General features: G+C 40.5%; 1 protein-coding gene and 1 long non-coding RNA gene across 2 annotated transcripts in view; both read left to right on the forward strand.

Annotated features, from left to right (window-relative positions):
• Nucleotides 1-13,752, forward strand: part of LOC145422849 (NACHT, LRR and PYD domains-containing protein 3-like) — a 126,642-nt gene extending 112,890 nt beyond the window's left edge. Inside the window, exons 5-8 of the mRNA XM_080294710.1 lie at nt 3,061-3,237; nt 6,243-6,422; nt 8,486-8,659; nt 13,244-13,752. Of these exons, the coding sequence (XP_080150836.1) occupies nt 3,061-3,237; nt 6,243-6,422; nt 8,486-8,659; nt 13,244-13,436 (724 nt within the window). The 3' untranslated portion in view covers nt 13,437-13,752. The remainder of the gene's footprint in view (nt 1-3,060; nt 3,238-6,242; nt 6,423-8,485; nt 8,660-13,243) is intronic.
• Nucleotides 13,753-15,723: 1,971 nt separating this feature from the next.
• On the forward strand, nt 15,724-21,738 carry LOC145425138 (uncharacterized). The gene is made up of 2 exons (XR_013905806.1): nt 15,724-17,082; nt 17,715-21,738. It is a non-coding gene; the product is annotated as an uncharacterized LOC145425138 (long non-coding RNA).
• The last annotated feature ends 1,899 nt before the right edge of the window (nt 21,739-23,637 follow it).

Consider the following 23,637-nt stretch of genomic DNA (forward strand, 5'->3'; position numbering starts at 1 on the left):
GATGGATAAGATGCTGGTGTGACCACAGTGCACACGTCTGCTGTTGCTCACAGAGGTCCAAGGGACGCTCAGGGAGTTTGTGTGTTCGCTCAGACACATGAAACATTAGAGGGAACATTGGCGGTGACTGGCAGGGAAAAGGGGAATGATAAGACTTACTGTAAATATAATTATGTATGTATGTATGTATGTATTGAAAAAGGAACAACTAAAATGTTCCAGCTGAAAAAATGAAATCAGTTTCAGTTTATGAGCTCTGTTTGTTTTCTTTACAATTCCAACCTTTTATTTTGAAATGAGCTGCTCGTTCCTGTTTAGAGTTGATGAGCTGGTGTGGGTGAGAGGACTCAGGCAGCCTGACAGAGTTCATGTCCAGGTCTTCCCTGCTTGTCCTGATATACATAAACATGAGTATCCTTGCAGGTCAGATCTCATCAGTCACACCTGTTCGTGCAGCTCTCCTCTAGATTGTAGTGTTTGTAAAACTAGGATGATTTTAGGAGCCTGGACCGCAGATCTAAGGGAAGATATGACTTGGAAAGACTAAACCAACCTATTAGAGGTGTTCGCACTAACATAGATTAATACTCAGATTTACACCTTTAGTGTCTCACAAAGGGTTGAAAAGTGAATGTGCACAGAGAGGTTGGTGGTGAGACGGGCACTTCCAGCACTGTAGATGTGATCCAGCTCAGTGTTCATGGAAATAATCTGGAGAGCAGGATTCCTTGATGAATGTCACATCTTCTTAAAGTTATAATCCACAGGGAAAACTGTGAAACTGTCGATCTGATATCTAGTCAACCAATCAGGTGTTTACATGCCCTTCACTGATCTCCAGCCCCACCTTATTATCAGTTTCTCTCTCTTTTACATCTGAATTACCTTCACTTCACATTTCAGTCAGTTCAGATTTCATTAGCACGTTCACTTTAGCATAATCCATTTTAATCCAAACACCTTTCTCTTTAAACTCTGTTTGTCAGTCACAGTATATCCAGTACAATCCTCTTTTTCACTGCGTCACACACATTCAGAGATCAGAGTGTCCTGTGTGTGCTCTCATTCACTCACACTCACTCTCATATGGCTGAAGTCTGTTTGTACACAGGCTGTCAGCTGGCCTGAGTTAGGCCTGTCTCTAAAATCATTATTTTATTACTTTTATTCTGATTCATCAAAGCCAAACTCAAACATATTTATATTTACTGATTATGTTCTCATCAATAATTAACAGTCAGTACATTCAGATATGAATCATAATTCAGTGTTTAACATATTATCACAGATGGACTGCACAGGAGATCTCCTTTATGAAGAAACTGTGAAAGTTTGTCCAACAGTGGGAAACATTTCAGAGAACATCTCAGAGAATATCTGTGAAGCAGAAACTAAACATAATAATAGAAGAAAAGCCAAATAATGATCCAAATCCTGCTCTGAGACTATCAGACAGTAAAGGCCTCCAAAGACTGCTCACCTCTCAGACTTACTTAAAGATGCTGGTGCTGTCCACAGATCAGCTGACCTGCTGGGTCTCCATGATCAGCTTTGTTTCTTGGAGATAAAGGCTGAAGCCTTTAGAGCTTCCGTTCTCCAGAGCAGCAGGATGTCTGAGGTCCGCAGAAACACAAAAACACAGCAGCTAAAAATAGTTGTTCAAAGAAAACGAGGTGGGAGCTGCTGATTCCTGAGCTTTGATACTGGATTAGCTTCAGTAGTTATTCCAATCACTGCTGTAGGAGCTACATTTAGTCACAGCTGACTGTCTTCTTTGAACAATCACAATGACTACTGTTGTAAAAAACAAGCACACAAAGAACCAATGAGAGTGTAGAACATGATAAAGAGCTCCTGTGATGGTGGCAAAGAAATGAGCAGCAGACGGCCGTCTACATGTTGTAGTGGTTTACAGTCACCAGGGGGCGCCGTCACGGCCACGCAGTCAGTGGGCTGCTCTGCTTGTGCTGTTGTTGGTGAAGCTGATGTGAAAGCGAATGTTAAAACAATGAAAAGTGTCCACTGCAGCCTCCATCTGAGCTTGTCATGTTCTTCTTCTTTGATCCTTCGTGTTTGTGCTGAACACTGCTGTCGCTCTCTTCCCTGTTCCCGCCCACTTTCTAACCAATCAGCATTGGAGCGCGCACAGCGTCGTCCACACTGAGCTTTGTTGTGAGCGCATGGACTCGTCTGCAGAACATTTGTATGGGCTCAAAATGTGGTCATAAATATTTTGTACTTGTAAATCAGGATTTGTATGTGTAAAAAGAATTTGTGTGTGCGTGAAAAAAATTTGTGTGTGTAAAAAAGATTTGTGTGTGTGTAAAAAAAAAAAAAAAAAAAAAAAAAAAAAAAAAAAAAAAATTTGTGTGTGGACTTAGCCAAAAAAAAACCCTGCAAGTTACAAGTACGAATTTTGACCCTATTTTTCTTCCTTTCATCTGATTGGTCAATGTCATGTCAATCACAAATGTAACTATCCAATCAGAGAACAGATGGGTTTGGCTGTCGGAGGGGCACTTTTTTGACCTGACGTTCCCGTCACAAGTGTCTTCTAAGTGAAGCTACCAGGTTCAGGTCCAGCTCTGTTTATCTGGAGCTGCAGTAAATGATCCGTCCTCACAAAGCAACACAGACACCAGATATGCAAACACAGCATCATACAACACAACCAAGAGATCCAAAGAATTATCTCTGCATTTCTGTGGCTGATGCTGCTGGAACGAAGCTGTTTGAAACCTTGTTGTTCTGCACTTTGGGACCTGAAGAGGAACCTGAACCTCTGTGCAGAGGGTTCAACTCTGAGGATTCCTGTTCAGTTTTTTTTATTTCACACGGCAAAACTTGACAACTTTATGATAAATGTACGACTTCAATGTGAAAAATTCATTTTTTTCTCTTGTTTGTTTGAAGCTGCTTCCTGTTGGCTTCAGCTGTTTGGAGTTTCCATTTTCTAAACTTCTACATTCTGAACCTTCTTCAGCTCTGAACAGATGATGAAACACTGAATGATTTCAAGCACTTTGTCTAATAAACTTACATCTTTCATTCTTTATACAGATTGTGGGGCTGTGGTTTGTCAAAGATCAGCTGTGATTATCTGGCAGCAGCACTGAAGTCCAACCCCTCCCATCTGAGAGAGCTGGACCTGAGTAACAATAACAACCTGCAGGATCCAGGAGTGAAGCATCTGTGTGGTTTCCTGGAGAGTCCAGGATGTGGACTTGAAACTCTGAGGTCAGTCAGCATGTTTTAGTTGTGCTGAGATGAATAGGATGTGTAGCTTCTTCCTCACAGTTCTAAGTATCAGACACAACAATGAATAATCCACAGCTGACTGTCTTTAGCAGGTCAAAGGTCACGGCACACAGCAGACAGTGGGAAATATTATAATTCTGATCATTTATCAGCACATATCCATATGTATAAAAACAAAGCTGACACTGTGAGACTTGATCAGAGGTGTGATCATCACAGCAGAGGCCTTTGTGTCAAAGTCACTGAGGATCAAACAGAAACACATGAAGCAGATTTTCCTCTTCTGGCTTTTTATAGCAGATAACCTTCAAAATATTCTGCAGTCAATCAAAAACTGAAGCAAACCATGAATCAACATGTGAACATGACCTGATGCTGCTGAAGTGAAGCAAAGTTACAGAGGTTTGATTACAGACACAGCTGAGAGTTTGTAATCTGTCATCATTTTAAAAGGTTTAAATTTCTTCAGTATTGAACAGCAGAAATGAGGCTTTGTTTTCGGAGGCCGACAGCAGTGGACACAACAGCAGACTGGTGCGTAATAAGCAGTGAATAATGCAGGAAACAGATTTTTGAAGGTAAACTGTTCTTGAAGTACACTGAGAGAGAGAGAGCTGTGCAGGAAGTAAACGTCAAAGTCAGAGAGAATTCATGACGATGTTCATCAAACGTAAAGCAGAGTTTGGATCTTCTTCTGCTGCTGGTTCAGTCAGTTTTGGTTGGAGACAGATGAAACCTGCAGCTTCAGGATCTGTGAGCTGTCCACTTTCAGCCCCGACGGCGTGTCCGTGTACGTGCCGTCGAGTGAACGATCCACGCTCTGTGTTTCAAATTCAATTCAAATTTTTATTTGTTACGTACACAGTCATACACAGTACGATATGTAGTGAAATGCTTGGACAACTGCTCGTGACCTAAAGAGAACAAAAAAGGAAAAGGCTATGAATAAGATAGGAAATAAATATGAAAAATTAAAAAGGGTAAATTTAACTAGGAAGGAATAAAATATAAGTTAAGGTTAAAAATGAAATAACTGTACAACAAAATACACAATATAGAACTATATAAGAATGTATGAACAAAATACACAAGAAGTATAAATAAATATATACACAATAACAGCAGCAGTGATTTAAGTGATGAAGTGAAAACAATGTCCAGAAAGTCCAGTGTGTGTGTAAGAACTGTATGTGTGGGTCAGTACTGTGTGGTGGTGTGATTGAGAGACCGTATCGCCTGCGGGAAGAAGCTCCTCCTCAGTCTCTCTGTGTTGGTCTTCAGGGAGCGGAATCGCTTTCCTGACCTCAGCAGAGAGAACAGTCTGTTGTTGGGATGGCTGAGGTCCTTCACCATCTTCCTGGCCTTGGTCCAGCACCGCCTGCTGTAGATTGAGTGCAGGTCAGGGAGCTCGGAGCGGATGGTGCGCTCAGCTGACCGCACAACCCTCTGTAGAGCTCGTCTGTCCTGCATGGTGCTGTTCCCGAACCAGGTTAAGATGTTTCCCGTCAGGATGCTCTCTATGGTGCACGAGTAAAAGTTCCTGAGCACCTTGGAGGGCAGTTGGAAGTCTCTCAAGCGTCTGAGGTGGTAGAGACGCTGACGGGCCTTTTTCACCACGGAGTTGATGTGACAGGACCATGACAGGTCCTGCGTGATGTGAACTCCGAGGTATTTGAAGCTGTCCACTCTCTCCACTGGGCACTCGTTGATGACGGGGGTCTGGTAGTTCCTCTCCTGCTTAGTGCTGAAGTCCACTATCAGCTCCTTTGTCTTACTGACGTTTAGAAGGAGGTTGTTCCTCTGGCACCAGTTCTCCAGATTCCTAATCTCCTTCAGGTAGGCCGTCTCGTTGTTATCAGAGATCAGGCCCACCACGACAGTGTCGTCAGCAAACTTTCCATCTTTGTGTGTTTAGCTGCTCTCATTTACTGTTTTATCTGTTTGCTTGTTGTTGAAATACTTTTGGGAGCTTTAACCTGAGATTCTGGCAAAATACATTTATATGAAAAATCGATTCAGGATTGAATGAATCAACATCGCTTTATTCAAATTAAAACCATTTAAATAGGAAAATCCATTTTTTTACAGCCGCCTCTAATGCTGGGTAATGTCAGCTGGTCCATGTGCAGCTGGCTGTGAGGCTCAGGGAGCATCTACAAAGTGCAACACTGAAAGAACATCATCCATAAATATTGAGTAATAACTGGACTCTCATACAGCGAGACTCAAATGCCTTTAAACATCAGCTTATCCTGCTGATCCAAGTCCAACACTGAGTTTGTAAAAACATGTTTGTCAATCATTTTGTTTGGTTTCTGAGGAAAATGATTCAATAACTTGCTGCTAATACACAACATTTCATCATATTTCCTCATAACCCTCTTCTGTCTGACTATTTGATCCCATTTGAATTTGCAATAAAGGATCCACAGAGTTTGGTGACAATAATGACAGTAGATGTTTGTGTGAAAGTGCTGGAAGCAAATGAGTGTGTGATGTTCTTTCAGTGTTGCACTTTGTAGACGCTCCCTGAGCACTGGTCTCACAGCCAGCTGCACATAGAGACCAGTGTTGTTAGTCCAGGTCAGATGACAAGATGACTTGTTGGAATGAAAATGAGCTTGTAGTTTGTCTGCTTTAATAATGTGACTGGAAAAAGGTGTTGGACTTCAAATATGTCCATTTCTTTCACACTTCACCTTTAAAAGTGAAGCCTTGTGGTTCCTGGAAGGAAAAACACGACTTTTTCAAGTCTTTGTCCTGTTTTTATGAGAAATGTACGACTTTAATGTGAAACATTCAGAGTTTTTTCTCTTGTTGTGTTTGTTTGAAGCTGCTTCCTGTTGGCTTCAGCTGTTTGGAGTTTCCATTTTCTAAACTTCTACATTCTGAACCTTCTTCAGCTCTGAACAGATGATGAAACACTGAATGATTTCAAGCTCACACTTTGTCTAATAAACTTACATCTTTCATTTTTTATTCAGATTGAAGGACTGTGGTTTGTCAGAGATCAGCTGTGATTATCTGGCAGCAGCGCTGAAGTCCAACCCCTCGTATCCCAGAGTGCTGGACCTGAGTGTAGACTGCAACAACTTGCAGGATTCAGGAGTGAAGCAGCTGTGTGTTCTTCTGGAGAATCCACGATGTCGATTTGAAACTCTGAGGTCAGTCACATGTTTTACTAGTGCTGAGATGAATATGATGTGAAAGTTGTGCTGACACTGTGGATCAGTAGGCCCACACACCTCTATACAGGAAGTCTGGTTCTACTCTTTGTAGAACTTCTGATCCCTGATCCTCTGAGTCTGACTCAGTAGATAATGCAGAGTTCTGAGCTGATGTGGGTGAGAGGACTCAGGCAGCCTGACAGAGTTGATGTCCAGGTCTTCCCTGCTTGTCCTGATACATAAACATGAGTATCCTTGCAGGTCAGATCTCATCAGTCACACCTGTTCGTGCAGCTCTCCTCTAGATTGTAGTGCTTGTTAAACTAGGATGATTTTAGGAGCCTGGACCGCAGATCTAAGGGAAGATATGACTTGGAAAGACTAAACCAACCTATTAGAGGTGTTTGCACTAACATAGATTAATACTCAGATTTACACCTTTAGTGTCTCACAAAAGTTTGAAAAGTGAATGTGCACAGAGAGGTTGGTGGTGAGACGGGCACTTCCAGCACTGTAGATGTGTTCCAGCTCAGTGTTCATGGAAATAATCCGGAGAGCAGGATTCCTTGATGAATGTCACATCTTCTTAAAGTTATAATCCACAGGGAAAACTGTGAAACTGTCGATCTGATATCTACTCAGCCAATCCGGTGTTTACATGCCCTTCACTGATCTCCAGCCCCACCTTATTATCAGTTTCTCTCTCTTTTACATCTGAATTATCTTCACTTCACATTTCAGTCAGTTCAGATTTCATTAGCACGTTCACTTTAGCATAATCCATTTTAATCCAAACACCTTTCTCTTTAAACTCTGTTTGTCAGTCACAGTATATCCAGTACAATCCTCTTTTTCACTGCGTCACACACATTCAGAGATCAGAGTGTCCTGTGTGTGCTCTCATTCACTCACACTCACTCTCATATGGCTGAAGTCTGTTTGTACACAGGCTAATCTGGGACTCTCCACCATTTGACCCTAGAAATAAAGAAGCTTCTTGGATGAGAGGTGAAAGGCGAAACGTCTTCAAAAAACTTAAAGAAGTCCAGATGCCTTTTTTTCTAAGATCTTTAGATGACTGCGAATCTTCACAAACACCTCATCAGTGGGACTCTCAGAGCTACCAGCCCTTTGCTACAATCACAAAGCTCTTCATTGAAATCAATGATATCAAAGCTGGAATTATATGAGTCCAAGTCTTCTGCTGATTCAGCATCACATTCATCTTTGCTCCTTGTTCTGCATCCCCAACATGGACTTCATTCCTTTCCAAGCCAGCCTTGAGTGTCCTTTATTCAGCTCATCCTCTGCTTTACTTTTACACCTGATTTTAGCTGCTTTTCTTCTCTCCCTCATAACAAGACAGCTTCTTCTGCCTGAGAACATGTTGGAGTGATTTACTAATCCAGGGCTGATTTTTGGGGAAAATAGTTCCTGTTTTCAAAGTAATCCCCATTTTTCCCAGAATGAAATGTAAGTAGAAATAAATGATCTAAGTGAGAACATGAGCCTTTAAAAAGGCTCTTCTGAGGCTGCTGCCAGTGGTCAAAGCCTCCAACAAAGCTCTGTAAGTACATATGTGATCATAGCTTTAGCTTTTAAATGTTTATTCTAGTTAACACAGATCAGGTGGAACAACTCAAATAAAATATCAAAAATATTAAGTGGTCATCGGTACTCAGTTTGTTCAATACTGAATACAATGGAGCACAAATTGTCCACGTTTCTGAAATATTTCTGGGTGTAACTGTCACCAAAGTGCAATTTAGACCTGGCCTGTGGTTGTTATCTAAGTGATAATCATCAATTCTACTAAAACAAATACAAAATAAAGAAGTTTGACACATTTTGTTGATATCAAAAGCACACTGAACAATTCAGTGTTGTTTTACTGCTGTTCTCTCTTCACTTCTTCTCCTCTGATTCTCTCCACATGTTGCTCTGCATCAGTGCTCAGTTTCCTGACAAAACAAGATGAAATATTGCTAAATATAATAGTATCTCATTACACTTCGACATAAGTGTTTTATTTTTGTAATTGTTTATCTGTTATTTTTCAGACTGAGTCACTGTGACCTGTCGGAGAGAAGCTGTGAAGCTCTGGCCTCAGGTCTCAGCTCTCAGACCTCTAATCTGAGACAGCTGGACCTGAGTAACAGTAACCTGAAGGATTCAGGCGTGAAGCTTCTGTCTGAAGGACTGAAGAGTCCACACTGTACACTGGAAACTCTCAGGTGAGATCAAGCATTTTTCTTTCATCAACTGACAGAATTAGCAGATTAATAATAAGGCAGTCCTCTAATAAGAGGAGAAGTGGAGGTGCTTTGAAGGGCAACGTACTCTTATGTTAACAAGACAGGAAGTAGTTCCTGGGAACTGCTTCCTTTGTTATTGTCTCAGTAGAAACATGATGGTGAAACAGTGATGAGTTTGCAGAGGTGGATCCACAGCACACAACACAACAATGCTGTTGCGTGCTGAAAGCAGACTTCTCACAGATTCTGAGGCTGCAGGTTTCATCACTGTCCAACCAAAATTCACTGAACCAGCAGTAAATGAACGTCCAAAACTACGCTTCATGTTTAAAAAACAGATGATCAGAGGGATTTGTGTTTACATCTTTTTTGTGTGATCTGTTCACCTGCTGTTTCAGCTGTTTGGTGGTTGTTGAGATGGTTTTGTGAACTTTTGGCTGAGATCCTGACGTTTCTGTAGATACCACACATGTCTAATTACTTTGTACAGCATGAATGGCCATAACGAGGTTTTTAACAGTAAGAAAAGTTGTAAAACTTCAGAAAATATAGTTAAAAGTCCAAAACCTTCTACGTCTGGTGGCTTGTGGTAAGGAGCAGATCAAACGAGTAAAGAATTACGTTATAATTATAAATGGCTTCAACAGCACATTCAGGTCTGTGAGACTCATTCAGACACTGAGCCGTGGCTCTGTGCTACATGCACATATTTCTGCATCTCTGCCATTCAGACACACTTTATATATAGTTTATTTTATGTAGTGTTCAATACTGAACTGTACATTTAGTCTTTTTAAAGGCAGCAATTTGTATTCAGTGTTTTCATAAAAGCCTTATTTTTATCCATTTACTGCTATTAGGAAGAACAGGTGAGGTTTAAGACCTGGACCAGTTTGAAACCTTTTGTCCTCCACAGTGGAAAATGGGTGGAAATAAAAATGGGTCTCACTTTAGCCAGCTCCTAATTTTATCAGTTCTGCTCTCAGCGTCTCCTGTATATCTCCTGTATAAATGTTGCACTCAGCTTTGTGGTCTCCAATATCACTGAAATGCAGCCAGATGCTGCTCATTTTGCCTTTTCACTCTTTCCTGACACGCTTGCATTTCAATACAGCTCCCATTTCTCTGTGTACTGGTCTCTACCACTACCCTTGCTGTCTATGGGACATGTCCTCTTTCACATAATGGTATGATCCCAGTCTGTCTCTGAAAGTGTTTGGCCACATGGTTTGCTCATCAGAATAAAATCTCAGCCGTGCTCACATTGATTATCAGCAAGCCTGAAAATTCATCAATATTTGACATATGAAATTATCTCATGGGCTGGATTTGGCCCACGGGCCATATGTTTGACACCCCTGGTTTACACAGTTTGGTATTCAATGTACAAGTGAGCTAGCTCTCAGCTAACTAGCAGACAAGCTAACTGCTGGGACTGCGTCTTTCTAACAAGAGCGTCAGACACTCAGACTGGTTTCCTTTGTGGATGATGATGTGTTCTCACACTGAGCCTTCATGATGATGCTGCCATCCACCCACTGCTCCTGGATTCCTCATCATCATCTCCATCAGCCCTCACAATACTCCACCTTCTTCAGCTCCATGTTCAGCAGCCTGGATGGACAGTAATTCTTTCCATGGGTTATGGTGGGACATTGAGAGCTGAAGTCAAACAGCAGTGAGAATGAAAGACTGATTCATTTCTATTTAGTCTTGTGATGTGCAGCTTTGTTCAGAGCATTAAGGCCCAGCAAAGATTACTGAGGTCATAGAGTCCTGATGAAACCTGTGTGCTTATAGAAACTGAGACCAGATGAACCAGAATAGAAGGACATTAAAATGAAGTGTCAGCTACACAAAGGCAAAGCTATTCAGTTGTTGCTGTGAGTTATTTAAATGGAGGATGGAGTCAGACTTTAAGCTGCTGGACTCAGTCACTATATCCTGTTGTCCTCATAGAACCTGGACACACAGACTCACCTGTGACACAGTGACACACAGTGTGGGCTACACACACATTAGAAAGTGGATCAGTCACACTTGTGCAATCATTTGTTGTGCTGGGAAACCATGAACACTTTGAATAACATTAATGGCTTTGTTACAGCAACATTCAATCATGAGTTCAAAAGTAGTGCATTGTGTACTTATTGTAATAGTACTGCAGTATGAGAAGTGCAACATTCAGTGTGCAGAAACAGATCAGGTGCTTTCTAACAGCAGTGTTCCCTTTAACACAGCAGCAGTTCAAATATTTCTGTCAGTCTGAGCTGAAACATGAATCTAATCAAATATCAAATCAAAGTTCTTTGCCTCTGCCAGGACGTTAACATTTGATCTAGTTTTTTACAAAGTTCCCTCAGCGTCCAGAGCCACCAACATACCTTTGATCAACAGCAAGTGAACATTTATAAATGTGTGTTTCCAGAACAGGAAGCAGCAGAACTATTGTTCTGTTATCAGGCAGCAGCACAAACGCTCATCAGCTCATTTACTGTGCAGGACTTTGAGTGTGTGAAGTGTGTGTTTGTGCTGGATTTCCTTTGGAGAATCTCAGTCAGAAACCAGACAAAGAAAAACTCTTTCAACAGTCCAGGTTGAGTTGACAACATGAACTGCATTTATCTTCCTCTGACTGACATGTTCTTCCTCCTCTGCACCGAGCCAGCTGCTAAGACTCACAAGCTCATTGACATTTTCTGATGATAAAGAAACTCTCTTCTTCTGCACAATATGAGCAGCAACAGAGAAGAAGCTTTCACAGGTACAGATGTTGCAGCTGTGGCCAAGTACATGTGCTGCATGTTGGAGCAGCACTCTAATGGACAGGCCTCTGTACTGATGGTGGGCTCTGCTCTGTGTCCACCACACTGTTCTCAGCTGAGTCTTCCTCCTGTTCACAATCACACTCTGATCAAGCATGTTCATGTTGTAACGCCGTGGCTTTCGTAGTCTCTCCTTTTTCTACAGCTCATGTGTTCTTCTTGTGATGCTGTGTCTTGAGGCTCATACATGCCGTCATTTGTTGATCCTAAGAACGTTCCTCAGACCGACTTCTTCAACAACAGATAACTTTAGTTGTATCAACACTGCCTCCTGGAACAGTTTAAAATGAACATGTCAAAGATCTGTACCTGTCTCCATGTTTCTGTCCCCGCCCCTTTCTTTCTGTCCTGGGTCATGTGAGCGCTGCAGTAGTATTAGGCCCACCCTCAATGCTCCCATTGGCTGAGACGCATAATGACGCCCATTTCAAGCCAGCACTGATCAACATCCCTCCTGTGACCCATGGCTGTTATATTCAGAGCCAGTGAGCACTTTCACAATAATCATGATTTTAAAAACTGTGATTAAAATAATTGCTGACGTTAATCAGTTAATGAGTTAACGAGATAATAACAGGTTAAGTTGCCCTAATAATTAGACTTTGATGACAAACTGATGTGATCTCCATGTTTCCTTTGTTGGACTGTGGGCGAGTGTCAGAACTGGATGTACTGAGTAACATGTGGAGTTTAAACATGTGTCAGTTCCAGTTTTAGAGCTCTAAAGTGCAGCTATCATGTTAGGAATATGTTAGGAATAGACAGGAACACTGAGCACACTGAGGTCAAATCTTTATTTTACCACTCGCTGCATTCTTGATGTTCATGAATTCAGCAGCTTCATGATTGTCTGCAGCATTAATCTCATATTTCCATTAAAGTGTTGAATTTGACTGTTTGATGTTCTTTATGATCTCTGGCACCAGTTCATCTGTAGGCTGAGCTCAGTCCATCCAGTTAGTGAAATGATGTTTAAAGGTCTCCTTGTTCTGTGAGCGTGCACAGATCCTGAAGCAGAAAGCCTGGGTTACAGAGAAATGATCATCACTGTGATGATGCTCATCATCTCTGACTGGGATTTGAGGTTTTGTCAAAGCAGCAAAGAAAGCCTGGCTATGTTGGACTGGGTGTGGCAGCAGATCCCAGTTTGAGTTCAGGAGACAGACACCCTCTCTACTTTGAAGATCAGCTTCAAACTTTCCTTTTTGATAAAACTTATAGTTCGAGCTGGATCAGGTGACCCTGAACCATCCCTTAGTTATGCTGCTATAGGCTCAGGCTGTTGGTGGACTTCCCAGGATGCTCTGCTTTCTTCTCCCCTCTTTTCACTCCTGATGCTTTTATATGTCACTACTGCATGTCCTTAACTTTTGTCTCTCTGTTTAGTTCTTGTCTCTCTGAGCTCATCTCTTCTCTTTCCCCTCACCCTGCAACCAGTCATGGTAGATGCTCCTCCTGGAGCCTGTTTTCACTGGGAGGATCTTTGTGTCAAAGGGAGTTCTTCTTCCCACCATCACCAAGTGCTGCTCACAGTCGATTGTCTGATGTTTGGGGCTTTCTCTCTAATATTGGAGGCTGTTACCTTACACTGTTAAACAGCTTCAGATGACTGTTGTTGTCTGTTGGGTATTGTCACTTATAAATAAAGTTACATTGAATGGATGTAAATGGATAGATGTTATTGTGACAAAGAGAAAACAACTGTTGACAGATAGATTGTTGTTTTGTGTGTCTGCAGTCTGTCAGGCTGTCTGATCACAGAGGAAGGCTGTACTTCTCTGGCCTCCGCTCTGAGCTCCAACCCCTCCCATCTGAGAGAGCTGGACCTGAGCTACAATCATCCAGGTCCCTCAGGAATGAAGCTGCTGTCGGCTGGACTGAAGGATCCAGGCTGGAGACTGGACACTCTCAGGTATGGAGAGAAAATCTGATAGAGGAGGAAGAGCTGGAAACATTTCCTGTGTCTTTCACTCACTTCCTGTTTGTTTCCTGCAGATGACACATGAACAATCACACATGCAGGAATATTTTCAGGGACAGACACACTAGTCTAGCTGGATAGTTCATGGATATTTATGTAGGGGTCTCCAAGGAGTCTGTTTGCAGGAACATTTAGGTCACAGGTGTACCTGATATAGATGCCAGTGTACCTAATAAAGTGTCAGCTAACATTTGGAAATGGAAGCTTAAATAATGACAAACTGTACATTCACAGCTGAATTCACAATAAATTTGTTCTGAAGTGCACATTTTTCTGTTATTGTTCTCAAACAACAGAATGAGAATGAAATATTGATTCTAACAGGGCCCATAAACAGCATTAGCTTAGCAGCATTAGCTTATCAGAGTTTCTATCATGGTCACAGAAATCTTTAGCAGAGAAAAGTGGCCTACTTAGCAATAACTGCTCAAGTTGTATAAAGAAAGGGAAAACAGTATTAGCATTAGCTGCTAATGGCAGCTTACTTAGCATAAACTCTTCACATCTTTATAATGCAAGGGAAAGGAGTCACTCATGGAAGCCTATTTAGCATTAACGTCTCACATCATTATAAAACAAGAGAAAAGGGTATTAGCATAAGCTACTAATGCTTATTCACCTCAAATTATCTTTAGCTGCTAATGGTAGCCTACTTAGCATTAACTCCTCACTAATATAATGCTAATTCATATCAAATTAGCATTAGCTGCTCATATTGTTATAAGGAAAGAGAAAACAATATTAGCATTAGCTACTAATAGTTATTCAGCCCTAATTAGAATAAGCCTCTAAAAGCAGCCTACTTAGCATTAACTCCTCACACCGTTGTTACCCAACGGAAAAGAGTATTAGTATTAGCTACTATCATTTTTAATAAGTAAGAGAAAACAGTGTTAGCATTATTGAATAATGCTAATTCACACTAAATTAGAATCACCTATTTACAAGAGCGTACTTAGAATTAGCTGCTCACATTGTTAAAAAGGGAAAACAGTATTAGTATTAGCACATAATGCTAATTCACGTCAAAGTAGCATTAGTTAATAATGGCAGCCTACTTAGCATTAACTGCTCACTAATATAATGCTAATTCACATCAAATTAGCATTAGCTGCTCACATTGTTAAAAGGGAAAACAATAATAGCATTAGCTGCTAATAATTATTCACCTAATTAGAGTTAGCCCCTAATGGCAGCCTAGTTAGCATTAACTCCTGACATCGTTATAATGCAGGGGAAAAGGGTTACCATTATCGGATAATGCTAATTTACATCAAATTAACAATAGTTAATAATGGTAGACTTCGTATCACTAGCTGCTGTCATTCTTACAAAGCAAAGGAAAACAATATGAGCATTAGCTGCTAATGCTTTTTCATCTAAAATTAGCATTAGCAGCTAATGGCAGCCTACTTAGCATTAACTCCTCACTAATATAATGCTAATTCACGTCAAATTAGCATTAGCTGCTAGCATCAGCCTACCTAGCACTAGCTGTTCACATTGTTAAAAGGGAAGAGAAAACGATATTAGCATTAGCTACTAATAATTATTCACCCCTAATTAGAATTAGCCGCTAATGGCAGTATACTTAGCATTAACTCCTCACATTGTTATAATGTAAGGGAAAAGAATTAGCATTATCTAATAATGTTGACCTTGGCCCACTGGAAAAGTTCAGAACTAAAGATTTAGGAGTGTTTCTCGATAGCTCTTTCTCATTTGAGAAACAAATTCTGTTATTAAAACCAGCTGTAAGGTTTATATTGTTGATTGTCATTTATACTTAGAAATATTTACTCATATATGCTTAGAGTTGTATAATTGATTGCATAATGATAGAGGATTGATCCTTAGTAGTGTGTAAAGACTCTGTGTGCCTTCCAGAATGCTCTGGCATGCACACACCACTTGGGGCCATGAGAGAGGTCGTACCCTCTCTTACTGATTTATGGTGTAGGACAGGGGTCTCAAACTCAATTTAGCTGGGGGCCGCTGCAGGCAGAGTCTGGGTGAGGCTGGGCCGCATTAGGTTTTCTACAAGAAAGGCATGGTTAAAAAATTCCAATCTTCTCAAATCTCTTTATTTTTATTTTTTAACACAAAATATGAAAAATAAATAAACAAATTAAGAATTAATAAGAAAATAAATCAATCTGTAATACATAAATAAAATAATAATAAGATGTTTTTAGTCAGTGAACTTGTGTGTATCTTTCAGTCTTCTATATCTGCTGTATTTAGATTGAAATGTCTGTATTAACAGTTCTATAACCTTCTTCTGAACATGAATGGAACACTGTAGAAAATGAACTGTTCTTCTGAACATGGCTTCTCTTGCCTACTCCTTGCTGCTAGAGACTAGAGATGGCACGATACCACTTTTTTATGTCCGATACCGATATCATAAATTTGGATATCTGCCGATACCGATATGAATCCGATATAGTGTTTTTTAATCAACAAAACTGTTTTTTAAAATATCTTGCTGCATTTTGAAAGTCTGCAAGTTCATACTCAAGTTTAAAACAACAACTACACTAAAGCTATTCTGTTATACCTGTATACAAAAAAAACATTTCATAGTTCAGCAATACTGATCAATCTAATAAACTTAGACCTACACCATCCTCCCTATTCTGGTATTTTAAAGAGTACTTAGCGTAAATATTAAGCAACCTAACTAATAGGGTTCCAACTCCCAGCAACAACAAAAATAAATAAATAAAAAATAGGGAACCACCCCTCACGCTCCACCTTATGATGCTCAATCGACGTAATCAACCTTAATTTGATGCATTGTGAAAAAAAATGCACAGAAATCAATTATTTTTCAAGAAATATTAAATAGATTCAACATCTTTCTTCAACAAAATTGCAGACTGCACAGATGGTACCTTCCCAAAGTAAAAAGTACTATAGCTTACTAGGGTATATATATTAGACTTAATAGTTACTATATACAGTAATTGACTTCTATTCATTTTACATCAAATTAAAACTTTGGGTGTAAGATTCAGATAATTATTTATTAAAAGCTCGACATTTTAAATGAGAATAAGAAAGAAAAGTCTGTCTTTGTGCCCCCTTTTCCCAGTTAATGCCCTATCGGCCCCCCTGGCTAAACTTTGCTAGAGTTTATCCGCCCCTGCACAGTTACCAGCCGTCAGCTACGTAGAAAAAGATCCTGGTGTAGAAAGTAATATTAAATAAATTGTAACAACAGCTTATCAAGATTAAACGTGCTGCTGTTGTTCAGCCGCTGGTTTCCTCTTTCTGGTGCAAAGTGGGCCAAAAACAAACAAGAGAGACGGACTCGCGACAGAAAAGCCGATCAGCTGATCATTGATCAGTTTCATGATTGAAGTAGCAGCAAGAAGAGGCAGTCGCTTGTTAAGCTTAACGCAGGAATGCTTTACAAACATTCAGAGATGGACTTACACACTTGCTTTACTTCTCTCGGGATAACTTTGTCGGAGATGAAATGCCGGGTTGCTAGCGAAGCTCCACATGCTATCCAGACCACCGACAGGTCCCGCATGCCACAGCCGCTCTATCACGTGATGCACACTGCTCCGACGTGCTAACGTTCTGAGGTGAGTTACGGCGTGTTGCAAGTTTTGTGAGGTGCTTTCGTGATATTTAATGGATCGGATTACATTTTTTATTTTTCTCCGATATCTGATCCAGTAATTTAGGTCAGTATCGGACCGATACCGATACGTAATATCGGATCGGTCCATCTCTACTACTTTTAATACAGGGGCTCAAAAACAACAACATCTTTATTATATATCAGGACAGAAAGTCATTTCATCTCAAAGGGAAACAGCTTTATTTGGAATAACCAGCACTATCAACTGGTTTGGGATCTCCACCAGTTTCATGTCTTTGCAGCTTCTCCAACAAAGTTCCTGTAAAATCAGCATGTTTGTCTTTATTGGTTTGATAGTGATTGATTATTCAGTCCCAATCTGCTGTCATCTAAAGAACAAAATGATGTTTCTATGAGTCACAAAGCTCCAGATGTTGTCGGCTTCACAAAGAAAACAAAGAACTTAAACACAAAGTGTTTGGAGCCAAAATGTTCCCAAGCTGCTCTTTTTGAAATGGCAGAGGTACAGTGGTGTCTAACAGCACACTGTGGAAGGCAAACATGTTATTGTTGGATGAAACTTCATGAATCCTTTGTAGATTTGAGCTGTTGGAGCCTTTCTTTTCTCTTCAGGTGTACAGATGCTGAGGAGGCAGGTGAAGCAGGTGGAGCTGTTGTGATGCTGGCAGAGGGTGTGTCTTAGTAACTCTGTGAGGCAGAACTGGATCCAACATTGTGGATGTGTTGATGTTGGAGCCATTAAGAGTCTCTGGCCACACTGTAGGATTTCCCTTTGATCCACTGTGGGGGCATTTTGGAGTCTGTCAGTGAAACTCTTCATGTTTGTGTTTGACTCCAGTTTATAGAAACAGAGAAATGTGTCATGCTTTTGTTCGGCCTCCACACATTTGTTCATTGGTTGGACTTTTTGGAAGGAGACACATTGAAAACCATGTTGTAACGGTGGACCCAAGAAATACCAGCCGGAGCGACTTTGACAGTGCAGAACTTTTTATTGAACTCGGGGTTGTACGTGGACACATATACTCCGCGCTCTCTTTCTCTGCTGTCACCTCCGTCTCCGTCTGTCACTGCCAACATATAAAGAGACACAATCACTGTCAGATCCCAGCACACCTGTTCACCCCGCCCCTGCGCCGCCCCGGGAGCTCACTGCGTCACGCCTCCTCTGCAGCTGGCCAAGGACCACACCCACGCCACACATGTTAATAAGATCTTGTTGTTTCCTGTGGATCCGACGCAGAGAGTGGACTTCAGACAGAAAGCGTGGAAGAGATTTTAGAGGCCGTGTGTGGCAACAGGAAGTTTCTGTGTGTTTGCTGATCTTACATGTGGAAAACAACACGTGATGTTTGTGAAGTTCTACAATGATCATTGTTCTCACAGCATTTTGAGTGGGAACAGTTCAAACTGGGAGTAGTGGGAGTTATTTACTGATTGAAACAAGCTGAATGTTTCTGTGACGATGAAGATCAGCAGCTCAGCTGATCAATGAACTGACATCTATCAGTCGTTTCATGAGATGAAGTCATCAGCAGACATTTGTTCTGACTGTGTGATGAATGTCAGAACGTCAGGGCTCTGCTTTAGTCACTGCTTGATGATCATTGGCTCATTGTTGAATCCAGGGGCCCAGTCTGACCTCTGACCTTTGCTGCAGGTCTTCTGTGTTATCTCCACTTTCATGTCTGATCTTCTGCTGTATCGTCCAAAATAAACATCTGGATCATTTCCAACACTTCAGCAGATCTTTAGTTTGGGCAGTGCAGCACAGAATAACACATATTGTACTATACTGCCCACTTCCTGATCTTATTGGATCTGTGTGTGAGGTTGGTGAAGGAAACACATGTTTACTGAGTGAGTCGCTGCCATTAGGAACTAGTTTTTATATCACAGCCTGGAAATCACACAGGACCATTTCTGCAAGTGAAAAGTCGTCATTGGAGGAAAATGATTGTGTAGTTTGTGCGACTGAAGAATTGTCCCAACTACATGTGCTGCTGACCTTTGACCTTTCTTTAGGTGCACAGAGGAGTCTGTGGAAACATCCAGAACTGAGGCAGTGCTACAGATGCTTCAAATAAAGTGGTGTATTATCCATGTTTTCTATGGATCACATCCAGTATCCTGATCTAACGAGCCCCCTTTTTGTGGATTTTAGAGCCTCTGACTTTTGCTGCGTCTCATTTCAAGCACAAGAGCAAGAAGTGGATGAAGAAATGGGGCGAGTGGGGTCAGTGTGGTGCATGTCAGCTGTGCTCACACATGCTTTCACAAAGAACATGTGTGTTCATCGGCAGCATTAAGGTGCACTTTAGTCTTCATAATAATAAAGTATTCTGACTTTATTCTTCTGAATCCTCACAGTTATGTTGCAGCTCTGCTCTGCTTTAAGAAAATGTTCTACCAGGATGGTACTTTCCTAAACGTGTTCTCCAAATGTTCCCAAAGACTTTGTTCTAAGTAGTTCTACATGATGAAACATCCACACTAAGTTTAAGAAGGACACACAAACACCATCTGTCCTTTCATCATGTGTACAAATGTGTTCAGATGTCAAATGTACCGTGAATGGATGCAAATGTGGATCGTTCCAATAAAATGAGACAGTTTTGTAAGTGGATCCCAGTTTGAAGTTCATTAAAACCTATAAGAACATGTTATTCAAACCAATTTTATCCAACAGGAAGAAGCATCAGGGGAACAGGAAACATTCAAACATGTTTACTGTAAGAACTGCACAAAGGAAGGAAACACAATCCTACACACGAGCACTTTAAAATGGACATTTAGCTTTTCAAACATCAGGGAGCTGCAATAACAACACTGTGCCCATTCTGATCAGACTGAAAGATTTATAGAGATTTATCCATGTGCTGGAAAAGGATTTGATATCAACATAGATGCAGATTAGCAGGAGCATTTTCTTCATATTGATTTAGAGTTCAGTACCAGGAATATGTAGAATTAACATCTGTGCGCATGACGAGTGATGAAAATTCAAAGTCAGGCTTTCAAAGGATGTCAGAATTGGTGTCTCTATCTGTGACTGTCCCAGAGGAACCTACCTGAGGGATTATTACAGATCTGTCTATATAGAAAGACTTGCATTGATTCGCAGTGTACAATTCTTTCTAATCTAATAACATCTTCCTCCAAATCCTGTTTCTGCTGTTTAATGACATATGTCTGAATACAGACAGTGGGAAAATGTCAGTTTTAGTTTTACTGGATCTCAGTGCAGCATTTGATACAGTTGACCACAACATATTACTCAAACGACTGGAGAACTGGACAGGTCTTTCAGGAACTGTACTAAACTGGTTCAAAACATACTTAGAAAACAGGAAATACTTTGTATCAATAGGTAACTTCACATCTGAGCAGACAAGTATCACATGTGGAGTTCCCCAAGGTTCCATCTTGGGACCCCTTCTGTTTAACATTTACATGCTCCCACTGGCACAGATTATAAAGAACAACAAAATAAACTGTCGTAGCTATGCAGATGACACACAAATATATATCACAATGTCACCAGGAGACCAAGGCCCCGTACAATTTTCTCCAGCTAAACAAAAACAAAACTGAGGTAATAGTCTTTGGCGCCAAAGAAAAACGATTACAGGTCACCAGAGAACTTCAATCTATACATCTAAAAACCACAAACCAGGCGAGAAATTTGGGTGTAGTGATGGATGCAGACCTAAACTTAGAAAAACACATTAAGACAATAACAAAGTCAGCTTACTATCACCTCAAGAATATTTCAAGGATAAAAGATCTGATGTCTCAACAGGACCTGGAAAAACTAGTCCATGCATTCATCTTTAGTAGGCTTGATTACTGTAACAGCATCTTTACAGGTCTACCTAAAAAATCAGTCAGACAACTACAGCTCATTCAGAACTCTGCTGCTCGAGTCCTCACTAAGACCAAAAAAGTGGACCACATCAGTCCAGCTCTGAGGTCTTTACACTGGCTGCCTGTCCGTCAGAGGATAGACTTTAAAGTTCTGATGCTGGTCTATAAAGCTCTGAATGGTTTAGGACCAAAATACATCAGTGACCTCCTGACCCAGTATGAACCTTCCAGATCCCTCAGGTCATCTGAATCCGGTCTTTTATCAGTTCCCAGAGTCAGAACCAGACACAGAGAAGCTGCATTCAGCTTTTATGCTCCTTATATCTGGAACAAACTCCCAGAAAGCCTCAGATCAGCTGAAACACTCAGTTTATTTAAATCCAGGTTGAAGACTCACCTGTTCTCAGCTGCATTTGAATAAAGCACCAAATCCACACTTTTAAGCTTAAATTTCAAAACTTACATTTAACTACTGATTTTATCTACTGTTCTGATCTGTTTTGATTTTATATACTGTTTTGTTTGTTTGTTTGTTAATTAGTTAGTTTGTTTGCTTGTTTTAATCAATTTTAAATCATGCTTTTTATTTGTTTTTGTTTCTAATGTCTCTGTAAAGCACTTTGAATCACCTTGTTGTTGAATTGTGCTATACAAATAAACTTGCCTTGCCTTGCCATCAGTAGGGCTCAAACCTCCTGCTGTTTCTACTGGACCATAAATTCTACTTTATGATCATCTTCAAAAATAAAAACGTGAGTTTATTTGTGAACTCTGTGAAATGTGTCTGATGTTTAGTTTGAACCAATCCTGTGTCAGCTGCAGCCACATCATTGCCACACATACAAATGGGTGCGTTCCTGTTTAGACCTGCTGGCTGTCAATGGGCTTCATTCCATTTCAGACTGCCGGTGGTTGGCTGTGATCTAAACTGAACATGGCTCCTGTGTTAGAAGAGCCTCTGATTTTAAACTTTGCACATTTAATAGTTTCTTTCCAACACTGTGGAGCTACCAGCCCAGTATATGTAGCCCACAGTAGATGGAGTTATCAAGCTGGACTGACAAACATCAGGACTCATGTGATCCCTACATGTGGACCTTTCACAGATGGATCCAAGTGCAGATTCAACTCTGCATCACATTTGACTTCAGCTGTTACACACTTTCTAGCTGTGTCACTTCCTGCTTTTTGGATCAGATAGTTTATTCATGTCCACAAATGTTTGGCTGCATGTTTTTATCATCTATATTTCCAGTCTTCATACAGCCAATATTTCATGTGAACTCCAACCTGCCAGCTGCCATCATGTTTTCAGGGTTCATTCAGTGTTGAAATGTAGGACAAACAGCAGCACATGTTCTCTAAATGTTTGCTGCAGTCATTTTAAATGAAGCTGATACTACATGAGACATTTTCCATATTTACTGTCTTTGAACAGAGAATAATAAAGCCATCAAACATATACAGGCTGTGCAAATACAAACTTCTGTGGTGCATTTGATGACCTGCAGAGGAGAACAAGTCGGGCTTTTCAGCCCTAACACAACCTCTTTGTTCTCAATACTACAAAACCTTCAAAGGCTGATATGCAAGTTTGCATGAATCACCAACACAGTTGTATTTGTTTCTAGTATAGTTATAAATAAGCTGATCAAATATCTGCTCACTGATTAGATCCAGTATCTATTACAGATGAACTGGATATCACAGCGCATGTTGTTAATCCGTCATATCAAACTAAACTGTGTTGCTTGTGTAAATATCCTCCAATAAAGTCAGATGAGGGCTACTGTTGCCAGGTAACGATGATGTCACACTGGATCTTCTGATCTTTAGCATCGTAGCGCTCGGAGTCTGATGTTGGCTCACGTGTTGTTAAACACCAACATGACGTTCTACTAGTCAAGGCCTCACCTTAACCCACTGATGCTGATCACACAGACCTACTAATAGAACTGTTTTATCAGGTTTATGCAGCGTCAGCATTAATGTCACATTTAATCAGACACATTTACATTACAAGCCCACTATAACCATATGGAACTCCAAAGTGTTCAAAATTAAATAAATAAATAAGTCATGATGAAATAAATAACTATGTGAATAAGTAAGACACAGATATGTAATGTGAGAATGATATTGTGAAATAATTGAACACATTTTGAAAAGAAGCTCATTATTGTGAAATATATTGCATTCTGCTATATAAATTTACTTATTATTGTGAAATATTATTTCATGATCATTATTTTTCACAATAACAGAGATTATTCCTGAGGCATTTTATTTATTCCCAGCCGTTTTTAATCCAAATGTCCTTTTTTTCAAAGTCAGTCTTTATTTCAAAATCCCGTTTTTCCCAATGGCCTATTTATTTCATTATTATTACACATTATTTGACCACAAGCAATATTTTCTGGTTTGACGCCGTCTTTGTAGCCAGAAACCAGCTCTCTCCTCGGCTTCCTCCACTACACGCTTCCCCCACGCTGGTCTCCTCTGTCACTATAAAGGGGAGAGTCATGAGCTCCATCACCCTCACCTGTGCCGTCCAACGTCCCGCCACCAGCCTCCACTGCAGCAGGCCAGAGACCACACCCCTGCCACAATAAGTAAAAGTATATCCTTGGTGTACCCTTAATGCTAAATATGCTAAATTAACCACTCC

Source organism: Astatotilapia calliptera, chromosome 3 (assembly GCF_964374335.1).
Source record: "Astatotilapia calliptera chromosome 3, fAstCal68.1, whole genome shotgun sequence".
NCBI classification, from domain to species: Eukaryota; Metazoa; Chordata; class Actinopteri; order Cichliformes; family Cichlidae; genus Astatotilapia; species Astatotilapia calliptera.